Source organism: Sprattus sprattus (assembly GCF_963457725.1).
Source record: "Sprattus sprattus genome assembly, chromosome: 7".
In the NCBI taxonomy this organism is placed as follows: Eukaryota; Metazoa; Chordata; class Actinopteri; order Clupeiformes; family Clupeidae; genus Sprattus; species Sprattus sprattus.
The window spans coordinates 24,400,512-24,423,589 of record NC_137926.1 but is presented as its reverse complement, the minus strand read 5'-3'; the positions used below and the strand labels follow the sequence as shown (position 1 = coordinate 24,423,589).

Below are 23,078 nucleotides of genomic sequence, written 5' to 3'. Positions count from 1 at the left end.
CATCCATTGCGCATCCCCTTTGGAAGAGACAGCAGCCCTGCAGCAATGTCTGGCTTATTCACTTACCACAACTCAACTGAGACCACTTGAAAAAACAAGGGAGAGCACATGGACTGTGCTCTCACCAAACCAGGATACTCAGTCAAATGAATTCAGTATTAGCAAAAGGAAATGAGACAAAAACCAAGAGTCTTCCCTCTGACCAGGTTCCTTTGTCCCGACAATTCCGTGACGGTTCCATCACAGTCTTCTGGTCACTAGGTCAAACAGATATTCAGCATGTAGTAAGGGGAGTCAGAGGTAGACATCAGAGGAGGTTCTTCCATTGAGGAAACGGAGGAAGAACCTCCACAAACTTTTTGAGAATGTATTTTTGTAATTGAACTGAGTAAACTCCTTTAAAAATGCAGTTTGTTATCAGTATTTACAGTTTTTTACGATCGGATACACACAATTTTGACTGCTTTGTTTTGCTTTTCAATCGCCTCACACAATAAGCACAGCCACACACCCAATGAGCAAAAACATCAGATCCATTGCAAAATGAAACACTCTTGTTAAATCTATACACTCATTTAACAAAACCATATTTTGTTACCATATGAAACACACACATTGCATATACTGAATTCTGTTTGTACCACTTACACACTTCTGTTATAAACCTAAAACACTTTTAGCAATACTACTTCTCAGTGATTAGAGTAGTGTAATTGAAGTACTCAGAGAAAGTGAAAATACACAATACAGTAAAAACACTACCCAAGACCAATGCAGATGAAAATATTATTATTATTATGGGGAATCACAACAAAACATGTCCCAGTTTTCATGCTACTTCAGTAGTGTGCATAACACTGTAACTCAGCAAATATCAGACAAAGGTGAAAAGATGTTTCCAATACAGGTTACAATTCCATTTACAGTCAAATGTACAGATTTGTCAGTGTCGCCAGTGTTGACTGAGAGACCTGATGGATATTACTGTATTGAAAATGGCATGGTCACGATAATGTTTGCTTGAATTTCTCTGAGCCTGATAGCATTACGTATTTGCCAAAAGCATGTTTATGATCTCTATATCTTGTTCTTGGGTGAATATGGGCCTGTCCTCCTTTCAAGTTTACTGTATTTGATTCATTTGGTCTTCTTCTTTGAGCACATTTTCCTCCCGCTACAGGTCTTCCTCTTCCTCTACTTCCACCTTGACCTCAGCCTCATGGCATGGCCTCGGCCTCTTCCTCCTTCTCCTCCTCTGTGGATTCCCCCTCTCACCCTCACTCTTCTTCTTTTGACTCCTTCCATTTTGGTTGAAGACAGATTACAGTTACTCATCTGCTGCATTTCTATAGTGCTTAAACCTGTTTGTTGTGTCTACAATTACTGTAAGCAATCATGTGTTTGGGCACTTGATGGCTGTGTTTATTTGACCGGCTCATAGGTGTGGTAACTTGACAGAGTGTTTTGGAATTGCAAGGAAGTGACCTCTTGATATACGTCTGTGTCTAAAGCATAAAAGTGTGTTTAGTGCTTTGCAAATCACTTGTGTGTATGGTTTCGCAAAAAGTGTGATGTTTAAATGTGCTTATAGTTGTGCAGATCTGAGCCGTTGTTTTGCTCCTTGAGTGAAGGTTTTGATAATTGTGTTACACTTTTGATTTTAGTGTGTATCCGATTGTAAAAAACTGTAATACTATGCATATTATCATTTGTTTCCCTGAGTTAAAATGACATTAGCACCCCCTATCGTAACAAGAAATTACTGCACGGAGGACGTCCTCCCTTTGGCTTTCATCGAAATCAATGGAATCTGACTCTGATACTGGCGGTTCTTGGGGCTTACATTGCCCAGGGGAGGAAAGACCTCCCTAGCGTCTGAGTCTGCGCCAACATTGCTTAACCAATAAACAACGGATTTGGCGTTGGAGGGAGGGGATTCGACATTAATACCGAAAGAAGTTTCCCTCTTCAACCATTCTGCAGAAGGATATCGATAACATGTCACACTTAAAGATTGTTGTAGAAAGATTGTAAATAAAGAGGACGTGCAATGGAGAACGAAGATATTGTTCATGTTTTATTGAACAAACCGTTTCATTCATTGAGCTACAGAGAGAAGGTTAGTATCAAAACAACAGGGAAACCTGTTCCAAAAATCCAAGTCACTAAACCCAATGGTAAAACTGCCGTTAATGCTAACTGGTAGGCGAAATACTTATAGCTCACTGGTACCATAAAAAAACAGTCGGCTGTACTGTTATGTTTAAATCGTTCATACGCCTATTGTTAATCTGACTGTTCACGTTCAGCTGACATTCTGAATGGAAATTGTTAATGAATGTTTCAGAACGCGATGTGTTTCGTATCTATTCTAATTAGCCTACTTGTAATTTGGGCATTGGCCTCATACTAGGCTACTTTGAGTGATAGCTGTAATAATCTGGCATAATCTGATGTTAATGTTAATAGTTCTGAAATAATGTTCTCTTACTTGTTGCCTTTGTTACTTGTTGTTTAATATTGTGGAAAGGATGTTAGTGAATGATTCAGAGCATGATGCATTTTAAATGGCTATTAAAACTAAAAACTATTTCAGCTGAAAATAAAATTAGTCAAATAATAACCTTAATAGCTTTAGTAATAAAGGGGGAAAATAGGCCAAATGGTAGGCCCAAAATTTAGAATTTAGTTTTTCAAATCAAGAGTAGGCCTGATTTGACTTGTTGGCTTTGCATCCTTTCCTTCTGGCCTTGTCTAGTCCAAAGACATGCTGCCCACCAGCTTTTTAAGTACAATGGTGCCACACTGGTGGCTTTGTATCAATTGTATTCCTGCCTGCTATTTTGTAGTACTGTAGGCCACAAAAACACCCTGAAACAACTTGTATCTCACATACTTATGCCACCAACGGAATAAGCAGACCAATGGCAACCAGGCGCACAGTTCTTCCTCCCTCACTTTAAAAACCACCAGCCGCCACTGGTAGACATACAATGTTGCTTACTGTTGTTTGGGTTGGTTGTATACATCTACAGGCTGTACCTGGCGAAGAAGCTGCCCAGCACCAACCTGGTGTTCCTCATCTCTGACGCCAAGAGCACCTGTCTGTCCTGCGACACCAGGCCCCTGAGACAGGCAGAGCAGCCGTGTATCCTCTCTGCTCCGGCCTGATGAGGCCCACGTACGGCTATGCACATCACCACATCATCCGTTTGTTTTTGTGCTGTTGTTCATTCGATATGCCATAATTGGTGTAGTGGGAAGAGGAGAACCACTCTCATGATCATTATCTTGTTTTGTAATCAGTCATTTCAGATAAAAGTCAATAAGTAGGAATCTGTAATACATCCATTCGAAGATGCAATTGCAGGTGCATTTGTGTCTGGAATTGATCAGCAGAAAGGTCATCTATGTATCTTTGATGAGAGGATAAATGCCTGTTAAGACCCTTCAAAGCCGCTCTTGTTTATGTCAAGGCTATTTAAACCTTATAATCACGTGTTTGCAACAGCTTTAAGTGTTTAATGTGTTTTTAATGGGGCTGTAAGACCTAGAGCTGAGTAAGTGATTATGTTATGGCAGGGCCACAGAGCCAGAGTGTGTTTGTTCTTCCTGAGAGAATGACTTCAGCTTCTGGACCGGACCCCTGTGAGCTGGCTCTGAATCCCCGGTATCGAAAAGGACCGGACGTCTGTTTCGATGAAGACCCTGATGTAAGCCAAACTCACGGTATCCCTTGCTTACCAATGCACTGCTCAGGGTGGCCATATGTGCTGGGTAGGGACTACACAACTTAAATCACTTAAAATGCACGTATATTCCCCATTTCGCCCCTGAAACTATGAATTTAGCCAAGCCTTTAGTTACTCCTTTAAACATTTCCTAAAAATGTAAGGGATTATTAAGGAGTTTGGTGTTTACAGACTGTAGGCAATCTATCCTATATGACAGATACCATAAAGGTTAACTTCAAGGCACTACTCAAACTGTCAGTGTTAACTATGCATAGTCTACTTGGTGTGTACCCCTTTTGTACATATACAAACATTAGAGTGAATACAAGAGCGAGAGTATTGATGGAAATTGCTGTATTTTAAAATGCACGCTTTCAGAGCAAGATATTGCCCACTATATCACCGAAGGAATGAGTTAGCACATTACCAGTCTTTTAACAGTGCAAACTCAGCTGTTGAATGTATTTGCGGGGGTTTTAGAGCGGGTTGGGGTAAGAGTGGGGCCAAAACTCTTCACGGTTGCTTTAAAAATAGCATTGTTTTGTATGTCGTCCTTATACAAACAATTAAAACAGGAGCTGTGAACTGTGAAGATTAGATAAGCCACTTCTGTCTGTGGCTGTTTGTACAAAGTTGAGCACAGAGTCCCTGTTTGTAGGGTAGTAACAGTAGAAATACAAGCAAGAAGTAAAAGTAGAGATTGAAACATACAAGTGATTATGTAAATACGTTGATCACTGCATATTATGCAGAAATATTATACGGTATGTGAAAACGTACCAATATTCAATGCAATAGTTGGAATTAAAGATAAAAAGAAGACCCTTTAATTAGCCTTTAAATAGCCTGTTAACTACAGGGTTACGTTCCCCTGGATAAATAAGGTGGTTTTGTCCCTTAAAATCTTTAATATGCGCCGAATGTACCTAATTTTTTTTTTTTAATTAAGGTAATTAAATGGGTATATTCAAGAGTTATTTTCTGTAGTGTATACGGCTTCATTGGAAGGTGTTTTAATTTGTCTTTCTCACAAACTCACAGACTTCCACTGAATTATGGACATTTTTTTGCATGCTTTTCTGTGTCTTCATTGCAGTCCACTGTCTTCCATTATTTGGAATAGTTTCGTTGTTTCTGTTGTCTTCTCACATGCTCACTCTGTCACTTTCTTGTTTGTTTTTGAACCACAAATCTCTCATTTCCATCTCTTTTATTTCTGTCACTTTCGTTGTCATTTCTTTGTGTGTTCCTTTCTTTTGCACTCCATTGGCTGACTGCGGTGTCCGTCGCTCTCAGGAGGAATGTGTGTGCCCAATCAGTGGCTCTTCCAGTGCTTTGGCCTCTGCCCCTCTCATTGTTTTACTGCATATGGCCATTCTGTGGTCACTGAATGGTCAGTTTAACATCACTCTGTATGGTTTCAGTTTGACAGGGTAGAAACAGCATAAGTTACATACTTATGTATGATATACAAGTCCATTTAAAAATAAACAATAGCTGTCAAACTGAAAAAAATTATATATATATATATTATATATATATAGTATATACTGTATATTTATATAAATAATTCTGACCCATTTTTTTTACATTTTGTTATGTTGCAGCCTTCTTTAACAATTGACAATCTTTAAATGTGTCATTATTTTCTTCCCCCTCACCAATCTACACTCAATACCCCATAATGACAAAGCGAAAACAGGATTTTAGAGGTAATAGAAGTACTTAGTTGAAGCACCTTTGGCAGAGATTACAGCCTCAAGTCATCTTGGGTATGGGATTTGGGGATTTTCTGCCATTTTCTCTGCTGATCCTCTCCAGCTCCATCAGGTTGGAAGGGAACTATCACCGTTTTCTATCGCCATTTTCAGGTCTCTCCAGAAATGTCCGATTGGGTTCAAGTCAGGCCTTTGGATGGGCTACTGGAGAACATTCACAGAGTTGTCCATCAGCCACTCCTGCGTTGTCTTGGCTGAATGCATTGGGTTATTGCCCTAAAATGAACCTTCAGCCCAGTCCTGTGCTCTGAACTAGAGTTTCATTAAGGATATCGCTGTACTTTGCTCTGTTCAGCTTTCCCTCAACACTGAGCAGTCATCCAGTTCCTGACACTGAAAAACACCCCCATAGCATGATGCTGCCACCACCATTCTTCACGGTTGGGAATGTATTGGGCAGGTGATGAGCGGTGCTTCCAGACATGATGCTTATAATTGAATACAACAGTTAAATTTTGGTTTCACCAGACCAGAGGATCTTGTTAAAAATGTTTCTAAAATCCTGTTTTCACTTTGTCATTATGGGGTATTGAGTGTAGATTGATGAGGACAAAGTTAATTAAAACCATTTAAGCAAAAGGCTGTGAAGAGAAATTGTAAATAAATGAAGGATCAGAATACTTTCTGAATGCAGTGTAGGCTACTGTTGTTTGCATGTATATACTGTAGCAGTATCTTGTGGTTTTGTGTCTGATCACCGCATGACAGTGCATTTCTAACAAAACTGACCTCATAAATGAGACCATTGTTTTTTATTTAAATGATACATCCACTCGTGTGCATCACTGAAAGTGGTGAATGTTATCGCATTGCGAATCTTTGGTATTTTTGTACTGTCAGGGAAAAGGGACAGTTTGGTAATATGTCAGTGCGTCAATAAGCTGGCTCAGCATCAAACCACCTATGCATTTTAGACAGACGCAACATTTCAAAACACGCACAACTTGCTAAACACATTCAAAGCTGTGCAAAAAAAACCTTAATGTCACAAAATTCCTGACACCCGTGACCTTGGCCTTGCACAACCCTCGCTGCAGCCTGGAATAGAAATGAGAAAAAAGGGGAAGCATGCCTGTCACATGGCACACACACACACACACACACACACGCACAGAGAGAGAGAGAGAGCAAGAAAGAGAGCTCTGCATTTCTGCAGACAATCCATTTAAAGCCGACATTTGGAACCTCAAGCAGTACTCGCACAGGTAGAGAGCTCATTGAAAGGAGGAAGTGACCCTGTCTCTCCTCTCTGCAAACCGGGAGAGAGAGAGTGAAAACTGGGCCGGGCCTTTCCTCCCGCTGCAGCCCGTGGGAAGTGGGCCTTGGCGCTCCTCTCTCCTGGCCATATTTTCCTTGGAATAAACAGAGGAAGCCCCAGATGGGTTTCCTGGCGTTTGGGCTCTGTGCGGTGGTGTTGACAAACCCTTTCCCTGTACTCCTCACCTCACCTCAGCTCCCCTCCCCCAAAAAGAGAGGGCTCATGCCATGACCTCTTGCTTCCCCTGGTACTCAAACAAGGGACACCACTGACCATAGACATGTCAGACAGTGCCAGCTCTGAGCAGTTGAGAGAGGGCACCCTCTCAGTAAGACAGTTACTGATGCTAGCTGTAAACCCCTCTGACTGAGCAGTGCAAGTGACAGTGCAAATTAGGCCATGCTTTGACTTCAGTTACATCCATGCCTTAACAACAAAAACTTTGGATGAACAGCTTATAGAATAGGGATTATGTGTGTGTGTGTGTGTGTGTGTGTGTGTGTGTGTGTGTGTGTGTTTGTGTCAGTGTGTGTGTGTGTGTGTGTGTGTGTCTGCGTGTTTGTGTGTGTTTGTCTGTCCGTGCCTAACTGTTTGTTCTTTCGGTGCAGGAGGATGCCTCTGACTGTGGTGGGGGCAGTAGTCTGATCCCATCCCTCTGGACTATGCTAGGACTGCAACTGCTATTGCTTTGGCTGCTCACAATGCCTACAGCCCACTCATCCTGACCCTTAGACACACACACACACATACAGAGAGACTCACACAAACACACCCAGTCACACATGCATGCATGCACACACACAAACACACACACACACACACACACACACACACACACACTGTTCTAGAGAATGTCATCATCTTGGGCATACAGGACATCGGCCCTTGACGGAAAATCCTCGCTAAACTTCAGTCTTCACTACAATCTTAACCAACTGGTCCAAACTGGTGCTTACTGGTTGCCATTGCTAAGTACCAGTTTTTACTGGTTATCACTGCCCTTTAATGGTTCTACATCATGCCATTATTTTTTGTCTTTGAATTTACAGTTTCTCATTTTAAATGATTGTAAAAGGTCTTATGTGGTCTGTTATACTGCCAGTTCATTAATTCTCTAAAAACCAATCCAGCCCTAGAGCTGTAAAAAAAAAAAATACTTTTGAAGTTTCACCTGCTAAAGGACGCATGTATTTGTGAGGCTGATGTGAAATTTGGAGAGTGCAGGTTTTCTGTCAGCCTTTTTTCAGGGAGTGAAATAAGATTAGATTAGATTTTGAAGTAAAATACATATTGAAAGAAAAAAAAACATCAGCAAGCAGGGACACTGCTTGCCATTGGTGTCTGGAATGACCATGGATTGTACATTTTAAGCCCTTGAAGACAAAAAAAAAATTCTTCTCTTGTAGCCTGTAATTTCATTACCAGTCAAAAGGCACTCTATGTGAGTTGGAGTTACCTGGTGAATTAAAGTCACTATTTGCCAAATAATTTTTATTCCAGACAAAAGTTAGCTATGCTAACTTCTTTCGTCACACTAGGAATGTTGGCTACTTTGTGCAAATTGTAAGATCTGTGTCACACCTGTGAAAAGAGCTTGCTAGTCTGGATGCCCCATCAATAACCCATCAAAGTCTCTTGATTGGTGCATGCTTTTGCGTGTGTGTTGCGAGGTATTGCGTCATTTTGCGTCATGAAGACCTCTGTACTTATTCCCACAGTGATCTCGATTGTTGTCAATTGTCAATTGAAACAGCAGGTGAAATTATTTTGTAAAAACGCACTGCCAGCCTCTACAACTACAGAACTTCATGAGCCCCAAACAAATGTCACCCTGCCCCCACAGCTCTTGTGTAGGAAAACACTCAGATGATGGCTATGTAGCTAGGCTGAGCTTAACAAACATATATTTAGTTGTTTGTTTGTTTGTGTTTGTTTATGCATTTGTTTACTTAGCTGAATCTTTGACTGGCCAAAGTAGACAGCATCTGATGCCAAGGTTTAACAATTTTTTGTATACATGTCGGCCTTCAGGATGTGTCATGAAGGATTTATTTGATGTCACAGTGTACACCCATGGTACCAGCAAAATGGCTAACATTTTGTAATATGTGGTAACGCTTTATTTTGATGGACCAAATCATCAAAAAACTTTCAGCATACTTGTTTACTGAGTATAACCCTAAGTACCATGTGTGTCATGTGTAAACTAACCCTAACCATAACCTGACACAACCCTAACCATAAATGAAGGTCTGTGTGTTCTTCAGTGTCAGTAGTGTGAGCTAATGGTTTGTGGATCATTTATGGTAGGCCATCCAAATAAAGTGGCCCAAGTAATATATATGTAGTTATTTGATTTGTTTTATCCTAATGACATTGTCCCAAGGCAGAAGAGAGTCAGTTGTGTTTTGACTGTTACCCCAAAACCGGAAGGCATCCCCTGTCACTGATCGAGTAGCATCTTATAGTGAACCTGCATCCTGCAGCACCTATCTTGCTTTGTCTTAAAATACCTCAGACTGTGGAGGATTTCATTTAAGGGTGAGCCACAAAAAAAATCCCCATCTAAAATATGCAGGGGAGTTCTCTCAAGGCACTTTATGTAGTTTTATGGCCAGGGACAAAGACATAAAAAGACATAAGGGATTTAAATGGTCTTGGTTTCACTTACCATGCCGCCATGTTTGTACCCCTTGGCATGGTTTGGAGTTGTGGCTCAGACTTGAAGGCCGTCATGCACCGTCTGTGATACAAAGTAGCCTGTTTAAATGCTGTTGTGAATCACACCTGCAATGACAACAAATGTTAATGACATTATGATTGTGTTTGAAGACGACTATATATATATATACCTGCAACTTCAGCGACTTGTGAGTGCCTGTGCATTGTATTATCAGATGGACGTACACACTGGCAAACTGGATCTCTTTTTTTTTTCTGTTTCCAGTCTTGAGCGCACTTCACATTTGATATGCGTGTTCCTATTTATCATCAGAAAAAAGTAACTTTGTAAAAGGTTGTGTGATATAGTGTTGACATTTGGCCTACCCAATGCAGTATTTCCAAAGTGACTTCTGTCATAACAAAAAAAAAAGAGAGGAAGAACTGTTTTTATTTTGTTCAAAATGTTCATGAATGCCAGAAACATCCTGAATGACAGCATATCAGATATCATTCTCGGACAACTGACTGATTGATTGATTGATTGATTGGTTGATTTAGTGATCTGTGTCGCAGCTGCTGCCCTCAGCTACTGTTCTGTTCTTTCGTTTTTTTCTCTGTGGGGATGCCATGTAGCGTTGTCACTGGAAGTGTCGTGGGTGTCGATGGTGCTTTTCAATCTTGTGTACATTTGTTCTCACTGAGGCTCCTGGTTGATGCTGCCCTCACGAGTGTTTAAAAAAAAAAAAAAAAAAACAGGGTCGCTCGATTTGGTGTGTTAAGCGGGAGGGCAGGGGTGGGTGGGGACTGTACGGGTTGGGTTGGGTTGGGTTGGGTTGGGTTCAGGGGCCGTCTCTGGTCCTGCGCTCTGATTGTGCTTTACTCTTTTTTTGTGGAACTTGACAAGCCTGAACTAATTTTGTATGAATTTGTACTCCATTTATATATATGGAAATTGTGTTCTAATAATGTGTTAAAATATAATATATTCACAATAAAGTTTTATCATTACTATCTCTTTGGTTGCTCATCGATACTGACTTGTGCAGAAGTGTGTGTGTGTGTGTGTGTATGTGTGTGTGTGTGTGTGTGTGCATGTATGTGTGCATGTGTGTGTGCATGTCTGTCTTTAATTATAGCTGGCAACTAATGAGCTTGCAGTCTGTAGCTCATAGCATGTGCGGTACAGTATGTGATTGACAGAGTTATGGGTCATTACTGTGGCTGATGACAGAGTTAAATATATGTTCCCAAGACTGCAGTGTTTCTTTTATAGGACACAAGGCTGTGGTTTCTTTAAAATGACAAATGGTAATACCTTTTACCAGTGGCCAGAGAAGATAAGGCACTTATTCAGGAACTGCAAAACACAGCATAGTATGTTCAAAGGAACTCTGATGTCCTTTTATCAGCATAGCTTAGGCATTTGTAATCAAGAAAACAGAATCAATGTTGAATACAGAAAGAGGTTTTCTTTTATGGTCAACACAGTCTTGTGTCAATTTAAACTTGTCTGCAAAAGGGTGAACTTGCTTTAAGAATATAATTTCCTTTAGCTGTCACTCAAAACTTCCTGAGGTTCACCTAACCAATAAATTATAGTCTGACAACCACAACCATTAAAACAGTACTGACTGGAGTGACATTAAGTTTCTTTTTAAAACTGCCTTAACACAATCCCAAGAAGAAGAAGAAAAAAACTCTTGAAATTATGGGACATTTTTGATGTTACAATTTGTTTATAAATGCAAGAATAAAAACATATTACATTGTGTCATAAGGTAAGTGTGTATATTCCCTGTAGTAACTTCAAAGGCGTATTTATTTTCTTTTTTAAATAAGGTTCATTAACATGCAAATCTTTTCTGCCAGCTCCTGACCGAAACTAATTTGCAGCAGTTTTGTAATGTCTGATTCATTTCCCATGTTTGGGAACAGTTTAAAACTCCCATCATGAGGGCTTACCCCATGTCAGCTCTATTCTGCCTGTCAGTAATGCTGGAATGTTCCACGACAGACCCAAACAAGACCCTTCACACCTGATTCTGCACATGTGAGGTGAACCTACAGCGGCAGCACTTAAGGCAGCAACTTCTAAACCTGGATCATTACATTTCTACAGCATAGCAGAGTTAGACCCCCAACTGGTTCAGCTTTGTGCAGGCAGCTCACCCACATCACTGTGAAGACCTAGGGCCACTGCTGACTGGTCTGTTACTGAAGGATCTAAGCAGCCTTTTTTCAAATGGGGCCTGTGACCCAAAACCAGCCCGCCTGAGCCCAACGCAGCAGGAATGCCCACCCAAGAGCGTGCAAAATGGCGAGGCCTTCAGGGGTTAAGAGAAGCGTGGGACAGTAATTTCCTTCTTGGTCCTTTTTTTAGCGTCATTGCCAATCAGTGCACGACTCTGAGTTACAGCCACAGGAGCTTCCAGGACCACAGATAAAACGCTGGCTGATGCAGGGCGACGGAGTGTGGACGGCAGACCAGATTGTAAAAGCCGGCAAGCCTCGGCCCTGCAGACCGCTGAGTCATCTTGATGGCTTTTAGAGTGCTACTTATGAAGACAAGTGATGGGCTTTTTTTGCCTTCACGGCCTGCTGGCCATAGGAAGTCCAGATGTGTATGTGTTTGTATGTGAGGGGGGGGGGGGGGGGTTATGTGTGTGTTTGTTTGTGGTATTTTAGGTATTGTTTGATGTTTGCCTTGTTTGAAGATGATCGTTATCTACTGCTAATGGTCTTTGCTTTCTGTCTTCTCCGGTACGTCATGGCAGATGATCTGAGAAAGAAAAATGTGTGTGTGGATGAAAAACTGGAGGAGAGTATGTGTGTGTCTGTGCAAGTGTGCTATTGTGTGTCTCTAAGCGTGTGTATATGATGGTGGGTTACTGGCAGTAACAGGATACCCTTGTAAGGCGGACCAAGGTCATACCCTCTCACATAGTTACCATTTCAACACATGCCAGCTCACAACTAATAACAAACAGATCAACCCGCGTGGGGCAGGAAAATAAAACAATCCCCACCTCTCCCCCTCTCCTGGTGACCCAGGCTCTCATCCTCTCTTTCGCTCCAACCTCACTATCTCTCATCAATAGCAAATGCAATTACTGTGTCTAGACACAATTTCTGGCACACTGACACTTTATCCAACAAGTGATTACTCTGCTCTCTATTTTTGTCTGGTGACATTTCTGATCCTCTTTGTATCTGATAATGTGTGAAAATAATTTTTCAATTTTATGAAAAAAATATTGCCTAATTATATTATATTAGACTATATTATATTATAATATTTGACTTTCATTTCACATTTCTTAGATACTCGAGTCAGTGTGTCCTATGTAAACCTCTTTATAGACACAGCCCTGTGGATGAAGAATGTCATCAGTGTGAACCTTTTAAATAATGTGACATTGACAAACTGAAAACTGATAACTGCAAATTAGCCTTCCTAGTTGTTTATAACAATAGTCCTCAAGAGTTCTAACTCTTGTTTACCTAGCAGACCCATTGGAATTTACCATATACTGTAAATAGACTGAAATAGACCGTCTCTGTCTATGGTAAAGGTACTCATAAGTTGTAGACCCTTTGGAAGTTCCATATATTCCTAAATATGGCTTGAAGCAAGTAGCAAAGGATCCTTAGGATTCAATAAGGTGTGTGTGGCTATGTGTCTGTGTAACTATGCAATCAACCGTAGCAAATAAGACTAGATACATCATTGCACCCGCAGCAAGTCATAGGAGACACACAGAGGCAGAAGAAGTGCGTACACCATTAAGGGGAAGTGGCCGGCAATGACCAGGCAACAACAACAAAGAAGTAGATGAGGAATGGAAAGTGTGACGACATGCCTAAAAATCAAATAACAAAGATGCATACGGCTGGCTGGCCCAGGATCTGATGCTGTTTCTACCGTTAAAATACATCCAGCAACTTGATTTGTATCACAGGTGCTGATGATAAAAACATAAACTATTTCCTTTAATAAGGAATATATTATTATTATAATTTAGACAAAATCCTGCAGAATATCTTTGACTGAAAGCTTAATATCATTAAGATATTGCTAGGTATACTTGCAAGAAAGACATTTGAGTATCAGTTTTGATTCAATAAAGGTTTCCAAAAAACACATTAGTGTCGCATCAGAGTTGACGATGTTTGGTAATATCATCTGTGAGGAGAGTGCCAGGAGACTTTGAGGAGCTGAATCAAAGACAAGTGGCTCTAATCGGTAAACTGAGAGGAAGAATGCAACCAGCTGGTGGAAAAACACGGTTTTTCAGGAGGGACTGAGGAGGATTTGAAAGGTCAGGTAAGATCGGGTTAGATTTTGTATACACAGTAGGGCGCAATGATCTATGAACAAAAGACACCCGGCCACACAGAGAAACCCTTTAGGTTTAGCAATGGTCAGCTTAAAGGAAGGAGGGCTTGGAACCTGTGCATTAAACAAGGTCAAACTAAAGGGTGTGGTAAAGAAAATGATCTCAGCAGGGCATTTTACCAGATTATGTTTGTGACCAGCAGAGGTTTACACATTTTAAGTTAAGTCGTTGATTTGAAAAACACATACCTCAAATTCCTTAGCATGTATAACACCAAATGGAAATATACCATGAGGCTCGGTACAGCTACTTTTGGTTTAGGTATGACAGTTTGGATGGTGATCTACACTTATTGCTCATTTGTAACTGTCAGCATCCAGCCGTTCCAACTTATTAACAGTCTGACTAAGTTAGTTCCAGTGAATTCTTCTGACTCTGAGTAGGTGTTTCTTGGGTAAAGGCCTTAAAACTGAACGGATGATGGGAAGATGTGTTGCACCATCTTATTCTAATTAAAAAAAGAAGTGAAACAGCATTGAAAAATCGTTTTCTATTTGCACATGATGTTTGCTCACTCTCTCAGTGAAGTTCAGTCAGCTAGGTAATGCCACACAGCTTGTGCCGTGTATCCCTCCAAGGTACTGAACTGAAGTATTAAATTCAGTGCAACACTACATTCACATTATATTGGTTCTGCCTTGTCATTTTTGCCTTTCTCTCTCTATCTCTCTCTTTCTCACACACACACACAAACACACACACAGACACACACACACACACACTACCTTGTTTTGCCTCGACAGGCCAGGATTTTGGCCTAAGTGTCTGTAATTACACTGTTCTTTTCTCTTTTTGTGTGTGTCCGTGTTTAGCAGGTGCTGCTCCCGTCAGGACAGTCATGGTCAAGCCTGAGGTTCTGTTTCCCTCACACAACATATTGTTTATGTAGTGCAATAAGGTAAGGTTACATCCCAGCACTGCCCTGACTCCTGAAAGACATCTCTTTGACATGGAGAAATCAAACAAATACATAATAGAAGTGAAGCATCCACTAAGCAATTTTCACACCACGATGATATGTACCATACATGACACAGGATATTATATATAATATGAAGATAAAATAGGCATATTACCTGCCAGTGTCTGGGTCTGTTTAACAAATAATGCTTGTGTCAGTTTAGCCTTTCATTTTGACATTTGTGCAGGACAACACATATTCAAGGGTAGTTCAGTGTTAGAGCATGTAGCCGGTGGACTGAAATAGCTGTTCACAGACTATCTCTTCATTATGATGCTGATTTATGATAATATAATGGTGGAGTGTCATAGGGTTACTCAAAATCCCTGAGGCTTCTTTAATGTCTGAATAAGATGGAGACCAGATCATACCATCTGTGTTCAGAAGGCACACACACACACACATACAAATGTAACCCCTTGTTCTTTTCTCACACAAAGCACATGTAAATATGTCTAGTAAGATTTACTCATATGATGATACACTGTCATAGACACAGTAGGCACATGTTGTTATTCATGCTCTTCCACACACACACACACACACACACACACACACACACACACACACACACACACACACACATACACACACACACACACACACACACACACAGACACACACACACACACACGCAGACACACACACTCTCTCACACACACACACACACACACACACACACACACACACACACACACATGCACATATCATACACACACATACACACACACAAGTGTACACACCCATCACTGTCAGAGCTGTGATGAGAATTAGTTTAATTTGTGGTTAAGAAGGGCAGGAGCACATATGGAGATTCAATTTTGGAACTGAGGCCTGGCCAAAACTATAAACATGACCACACAGTCATTAACTGAAGTCTCTGTTGTTTTCTCTCTGTCTCTATCCCTCTCTCTCTCTCTCTCTCTCTCTCGCTCTCTCACTCCCTCTATCCCTCTCTCTCTCTCTCTCTCTCTCGCTCTCTCACTCCCTCTCTCTCTCTCTCCCCCTCTCTCTCTCTCTCTTTCACTCTCCCTCTCTCTCTCTCCCTCTCTCTCTCTCTCTCTCTCTCTCCCCACTGACCCCTTTGCTCAAAGACATCATTTTCTCATCAAACTCAGTGCGTAGTTAAGCCCATTATATGCCACAATCAATTTATGTTCCTAAACTACAAATCCCAGTCTTCTCTATCATAATTCCTCCTATGCCTGTCAAGAGTAATGATATTCCAGCCAGGGAATACTCTTACAAAGAGGAAAAGTACTTGTTTAACATAGCCAGGGATGGGGAAAAATGGGATGTTGCTCAGCAGTCTCTTTAAGGCTGGAGGACCTAGAGGTATTGTTTTTGGAAATGAATGAGGGGGAACTGTCTTAAAGATGTATTGAGTGTGGACTGTGTTGATCAAGCACAACTAACATCGGCCTTCAAAACACTGTTGCAAAACATCACCTTAAGTACCTTCAGCAAGACCATTCAACTACTCCCTTTCACAGAAGTGGAGTGTTATAGCATGGCCTTTCTTTAGTTGCAGCAGTTTAGTGTTGTTTGTTAGTGTGATGGAGCCCTCTTTAGCCTACAACTTACTCAAATGGTCAAAGGATTTTGCACAGAAATGTCTGGTGATAGGCTCTCAGAGAAACTTCAGAGAAACACTATCGTTATGCAGCGTCTGCGCTCAACCCCCTCACGCATGCTTTAATTTAGTGTGGAGCAGTTCACCTCAAAGGGGCGCCTAAAAAATGGTTCTCATTTTTGAGAAGGTTCTCATTCTTGACCCATTCCCTTACCACAGCTGCCACCACCACCTGTAGCAGCACCTTTTGTCGGGCTGCTGCCTTCCATCCACACCTGCCACAGATCTCAGCCGGGGACCAGTCATCCCCTGGGGCTTCCTCTCCATGACTCCCACCTGGCACCCACTCCTGGTCGCTCGCCTTACTGCTCACACTCACGAAAAGGCGTTGGCGAGAACAAACACACCTCCACACCAGAGGGCTTTGCACGCAACAGGCACTACACACACACCGCACAAACACTTACTCCGACATTTACAGGCACGCAGACACACACACACACACACACACACACACACACACACACACACGCAAATTCACACACACACATGTAAACACACACACATGCACTCATGGGTTAATGACTCATCTGCGGTTATTCACCTCACAAGATTCTCTGGCTCAGAAAGGTCCCAGCCTGCCGCTCACCAAATACCTCCTCCATTTGTCTCAAAGCCTTCTGTCGTGAAAATGATTCAAGTCCCAGTCGGTGGGCTGAGGGAGACAAGAGGAACGAGAAAGAGAGAAACAAGGAGGGTGGGAGGAGAGGGAGAGGAAGCAAGAGAGAGAGAGAGAGAGAAAGCCCACACAGATGGGGCCTGCTCTGCTTCATCAAGACCTAATCACGCAAGCATCGGGGCCAGCGTGAATGTGGTTCCCATTAACGCGGCACTGTGCAGGAGCTGACCGTCTCGCTAGCCACGGGCCCGCTTGCCCAGGGTGGGGAGCAGAGAGGGAGGAGGGTCTCCTCACACACACGCTCACACGTGGGACGGCCACACCCCAGCTGCCGAGCACACGTCCTTTGGCAGGCGTTCGTATCGGGCTCCCCTTGGACTCCCGCGCCGCTCGCCTGGTCCTCTCTCAGGTGGACCCACTCCAGAGCACCTTCCAGCAGCTGTGTAACGGCTTGGAAAACCCTGGCCACTATCAACGGACTAATTACGGGGATGTGGTCTGACAGGCATTTAAGGGGAGAGGGATTGAATGGCCGTCTGAAATGGGCTCTTTGTGCTGCGCTGCCGAGCTTAACAATTAGCGAACCCTCGCCAGACGAGACCCCCGAACTGTCACCAGATGTTTTCATGTGGCGAGTCGGAAACACCAAGGTCCGCGTTTTAAACACCTCTCCAGCGTCTGCGACCTAAGAAACCAAATCAGAGGAAAGGGGGAAAAAAGAGTTTTGTGACCTTTTGTTTTCTATTACACATTCTTAAAGCCTTTGCTTCAGAATGAGGCTCTGGATCTGGCCTGTCGAATCCTTAGACTCGTCCCATAGGAAGGAGACACTTGGAAGTAATAGGGGAATTGTTAAACAACTGCTTTTCTAACTATTCCCATCCACACAGGGTTTCTTCCGCCACTGCTGTGAAAAATCAGTCTTCCATATGTATCCAGCTGTAACAGCAGGGAATCACTTGCCAATAAATTACTTATTTATTTAGATAGACAAAAAATTGTACATGCACATGCAATATGTATCAGGTCCGTGACCATTTTCTGTTCTATTTCTTTTTCCATGGGCCTGCACACACTGAGTTATGGCCCTAGACCCCAGATGTAACGTTTTCTTGACGCATCCAGTGACGCTTTTCTGGTTTGGTTTGTCACAACCCAATGCACTTTATCGAGGAATTATTTTGCTAATCCCTGACATGGTTTTCCTATGGTAAGGGATGCATCATCCAAACAGTTGTATTCGGAATACACAAAGGGGATTTCACCATGGAACAGTTCCCATGGCATACAATAAGGAGTGGAAGTTTTACAGTAACTCCCATAAATATTTACAATGATGGACACACTCTAAATACATGAGGTCAACTCGTCCTACTTTGCACACGTTCTGGCCATTATTCTATAAAAAAAATACTGTGTTAGAATGTAACAATACAATTCCATGCACAATGCCAAACTGTACAAGGGGCACCTCAAAGGCTCCTGCGAAACCACTTACATGAAATAAACAAGGCAGTGAATAGAGTCGCATATACATCTGCAGGCTTTGATGGCTTGGGAACCTGCAGTGGGATTTGCACAGCCATGCTGTTTATAAAACCTAACAAAAGACCACTGGCACTCTGCACTGTTAATAGAAAGCAGCAGCCACTCCATTCAAAATGGATGTATGAAATCACCAGGTGCTGGGATCCAAAAAATCCAGCACATCAGAGAGTACGATGAGGAAGAAAAAAATCATTAGCGTAAACATTATTTCTCACAAAAAAAGCATATGAAAAAAGTTTCCGCGGAAACAAAACAAACAAAACTCAATCCAATAAGTCATTTTCAAGGCTCAAAGAAGGCTTACAGAACTTTCTCTTTGACTGTGAGGAATGCTGCCTGTTCTCTTGTGTTGGCCCACCATGGCAGGCAGGTGCTGGTCAGACTTCCGTGCTGTTGTGGGTTTGTGGGCACACAGCCTTCTCCTGCTTTCACGTAAGGATCTGTTAAGTGTGGCCAAGTCTCAGGTGAGTCAGATCACTGCAGACCAGTCTGTCAGCAGTTCCTCATTCCGCTGCATGAGTCAGCAGCCTGGCCTTTACACAGGAAATGGCTCTCTTACTTTCTTTCTCTACCTCGTTCTCTTTCTGTTGTGTGTGTGTTTATGAAAATATACCCTTATGTGTGGGTTTGTGTGTACATGTATGTGTGTGTGTGTTTGTGTGTGTGTGGGTGGGTGGCTATGTGGGTGTAAGTTAGGCTAGGTGGGTGTAAGTGAGAGAGAGAGAACGATAGAGAGAGAGAGTGTTTGAGTGTGTGTTTGTTTAGACAGCGATCCCCTGACACAAGAGCCTTGTTTACCACGTCTAGAGCAGCCTCTCCACAGGACGCTGCAACCCAGATGTTTGTTTTGCAATTGTGGGCCCGTGTTGTCCTTTCCCTTTATTTATTTATTTTTCCCCCCACTCCGTTTTTATAGGCCTAATTTGTGTCACATAATTGACTCACTCCAGACCCACGGCTCCTCTGCTTCTCCACAACGCTACCTCTGGCCTCAAGCCTTCGGAAAGTTCTGGCAACTTGTTGAGAGGCAACAGCACCAGATGAAGTTTTGGTGTCACCAAGGAGGAGCTGGTTATTTTCCACTGCCTTATGGTTGAGAGCTCTGGGAGGAATGCCTCCAAATAGAACATTTTTATTGATCCTTTGTTTTTCAGTTCAGTTGTGCCCAAATGTGGCACTAACAGTTTAATCACGGGCTCACAATCACTCCCTTCATGCTTGCAGAAGCAAAGAGGGGTAGAGATGCATGTGTGTGTGTGTGTGTGTCTGTGTGTGTGTGCGTGCTTGCATGCGTGTGTATGTGTGTGTGTGTGTGTGTGTTTGCGCGTGTGCACGTGCATGTGTGTGTGTGTGTTAGGGGAATAGGGTCATGCTGAGGTTCAGGTAATTTGCCGTAGATGAAACTCTACCCAAGCCCCAGACTCTGCATGACAAATCTCTTCAAAGCAGCAGGAAATCTATTAGCACCCTGAGGGGTTAGCCCTCCATGCCCTACCTTGCCTCTTTCTCTCACACACACACACACACCAAACACATGCACACACACACAAACACACGCACGCACAGGCACAGTAACACACACACACACAAACTTCTATACTCCCTCATTTGTCTCCCAGTTTTGGTCCTTGTTATCCTGTTTCATACTGCTCCCCTAATGTATCTTTCTTTTTCATTACATCATTCAATTGTATCCATCCTTTATTTTCTGGTTGTCTTCAAGCCTGAATGCTCACTGTTTCCGTGTAGGCTTTACTTCTCTCCCTGTCTTCCAAGCAGTGGCCACTGTAGAAGCTGAATACCACGGCTGCTTCAGTGAGAGGATAAGATGGATTGATGCCACATTTGTCTGTTCTCATGAACACATGGTCTGAGTTAAGTGCAGGAGAGCAGGACAGCCTCTGATAGGAACATGTAGAGCCAAAGTATCAGTGTGTGTGACATGTAACAAATGTGTGTCTCTCTCTGTGTGTGTGTGTGTGTGTGTGTGTGTGTGTGTGTGTGTGTGTGTGTGTGTGTGTGTGTGTGTGTGTGTGTGTTTGTGTGTGTGTGTGTGTGTGTGTGTGTGTGTGTGTGTGTGTTTGTGTGTGTCTGTTGGGGTTACAGAAAAACAGACAAACAACATTGTCTGTGACAAACTGAAACAACTTCTTACCCTCTCGTGCAATTTGCAATTTGTTCCCCGGTGTCCACAGAAGTCCAACCTGTCCTCTTTTATGTTAAATATGTTTGAAGCCTGGTCATGTGAATCAGTGCTATTAGAAACAATCGGTTGTGGCTTTTCTTGGCAGCACGGTGCATGAGTAGCCCTGATGAAACAACATATGCTAATTGTTCTACTCTGATGTGGGACGTATTAAAAACATGATTGAGCTCCCAACATGGCTGGCTCCAAATGGATCACAGACCCTCCAGCACTCAGCACTCCGGCCTGCTGGCCTTAAAAAGTGCTGACGACAGCAGATAGATGACTCTTACAGAGTGAAACGCTAGAGGAAGCCTCCCTGAAGGTCAGGCATTTCAAATATTTGTCTCATACTGATGACTTCATTGTGGCTCACCGCTGATCGATGCTCTGTTCTTGTCGGTGGTGGAGAGTTTTACCTCTTGCATCTGATCTGTTGCCACACTTTCTGAACTTTACCTTGTAGTGTTGTTCTTCTTACAACCACTCCCTCTGTGCTCACAAACCCCAATCACGCATGTGGTGCTGCGGTCTGATTTCAACAATCGGATTTCTTAATTTCTCGTCAAAAATTGTGGCATGCATCTGCTTCTGGTTTGCTTAGTTAGCTGGGCACAACATGACAAACCGTGGAGACTACTGATGACTTGATCTATCCAGACAAGACCAGTCGTTCCACCATTAGGGAGAATAATGAAGACATTGGCAGATCGAAATTGAGTTCGCTCAACCAGACTTTGCCTGTCAACCCCCCAATCCATCTTGTATATGTGTGTGTGTGTGTGTGTGTGTGTGTGTGTGTGTGTGTGTGTGTGTGTGTGTGTGTGTGTGTGTGTGTGTGTGTGTGTGTGTGTGTGTGTGTATGTGTGTGTGTGTGTGTGTGTGTGTGTGTGTGTGTGTGTGTGTGTGTGTGTGTGTGTGTGTGTGTGTGTGTGCATGTATGTATTTGTGAGGGTGTGTTGTTCTTACGCATACACACCCACACATTCATTCACACTTTGTAGGGTCACTAACATATGCAGTTAGAGGAGAGGTGAGGAAAGAGTGATGGGGAAACTGTGGAGTGACAGCAATGCAAACCGTGACACTCCAACACACACACACACACACACACACACACACACACACACACACACACACACACACACACACACACACACACACTCACAAAGAGATTTTCTTTAAGGGAATGCTGACATAATTTGGTGGTTTTGAGTTGATTTGTCTGTCATCACAGGAGACAGGAGAGACAGCCAGTGGGACACACTGCACACAGTCATAACAGTCATAACAGTCTCAGGACCATTTGTCAAAAATACAGCTGTATACAATAGGAAATAAATGCAATAAACACTCAAAAATTAAAAAACACTAATTTTCAAGCTGTAGAATAATCAACAGTTCAATGTATGGATAATAATATTAAGCAAACCACACATGAGTAAATGAAATGCCCACATTTTATTCACTATTAACTTAACAGTGTCAGCTTTCTGCCACAGGCCTTGGTTTACTCTTTCAACTTTAAAAACAGTTGAAGAGGAAGAATTCTCAGCCTACAAAAAACTGCTCTTCACCCTTTCTTCCATGATGGAGCCAACTGTCCTGTAGGCTATTCATAGTTCCATAATTAGAGGTACAGGATTTGTCTCTTTATTTTTACTGTAAGTTAAGGTCTATGAAACCTTCGAACAGACACAGCTTCCTCAGACAGATGGATTGAGTGTTCATCTCCTTGGCAACACTTGGGAAACTGGTGAGTTCCTGAAGTTGACAAGGTTCAATTTATTGTTCTCTGCGTAGTATCAGAGATAATACCAGGTAGCCTATTGCCTACTACTTGTGCAAACAGAGATAACGCGACAGGTGTAAACAATTACCATTACCATGGACCCCACTGGAATGAGGTGAGAGTGTTTATTTAACACAGTAAAGGCTCCATCAGAGACTATTTGTTGGAGCTCCAATTTGTGTTCAAGTTCTCTCGTGGTCTGACAAAGATAGTTGCTATCTTAATTCCCGCTCGTCGAATGCGTAAAAAAGTAAGCCGACACAGTTCAACGAACTTCAAACAAGATCAACAAACTACAATTCTTAGATAAGACTTATGTACGCGGAGGCTGAGATCCCTTTAAGTGCGCAGAAGTGGGAGGAGGGGGGTGTGCGTGGTGCACTGGGTTTAAGTGCGCTCCACAGATGGGTTCCAGTAAAGAGGAATCTTTACCCGTGCAAGGACCTACCAGTCGCTCATCAGTGACCAGTTGGATAACATCTGATATAAACCAAGAGAACGCTGAAGGA

At 42.5% G+C, this 23,078-nt stretch overlaps 1 protein-coding gene across 1 annotated transcript in view; it reads left to right on the top strand.

Annotated features, from left to right (window-relative positions):
• The window catches only part of LOC308367773 (voltage-dependent calcium channel subunit alpha-2/delta-1), a gene marked incomplete at both ends in the record, with an annotated part of 111,249 nt that extends 103,754 nt beyond the window's left edge, over positions 1-7,495 (top strand). Inside the window, 3 exons of the mRNA XM_080841763.1 lie at positions 3,036-3,148; positions 3,631-3,713; positions 7,379-7,495. Of these exons, the coding sequence (XP_080697889.1) occupies positions 3,036-3,148; positions 3,631-3,713; positions 7,379-7,495 (313 nt within the window). The remainder of the gene's footprint in view (positions 1-3,035; positions 3,149-3,630; positions 3,714-7,378) is intronic.
• Positions 7,496-23,078: the final 15,583 nt, after the last annotated feature.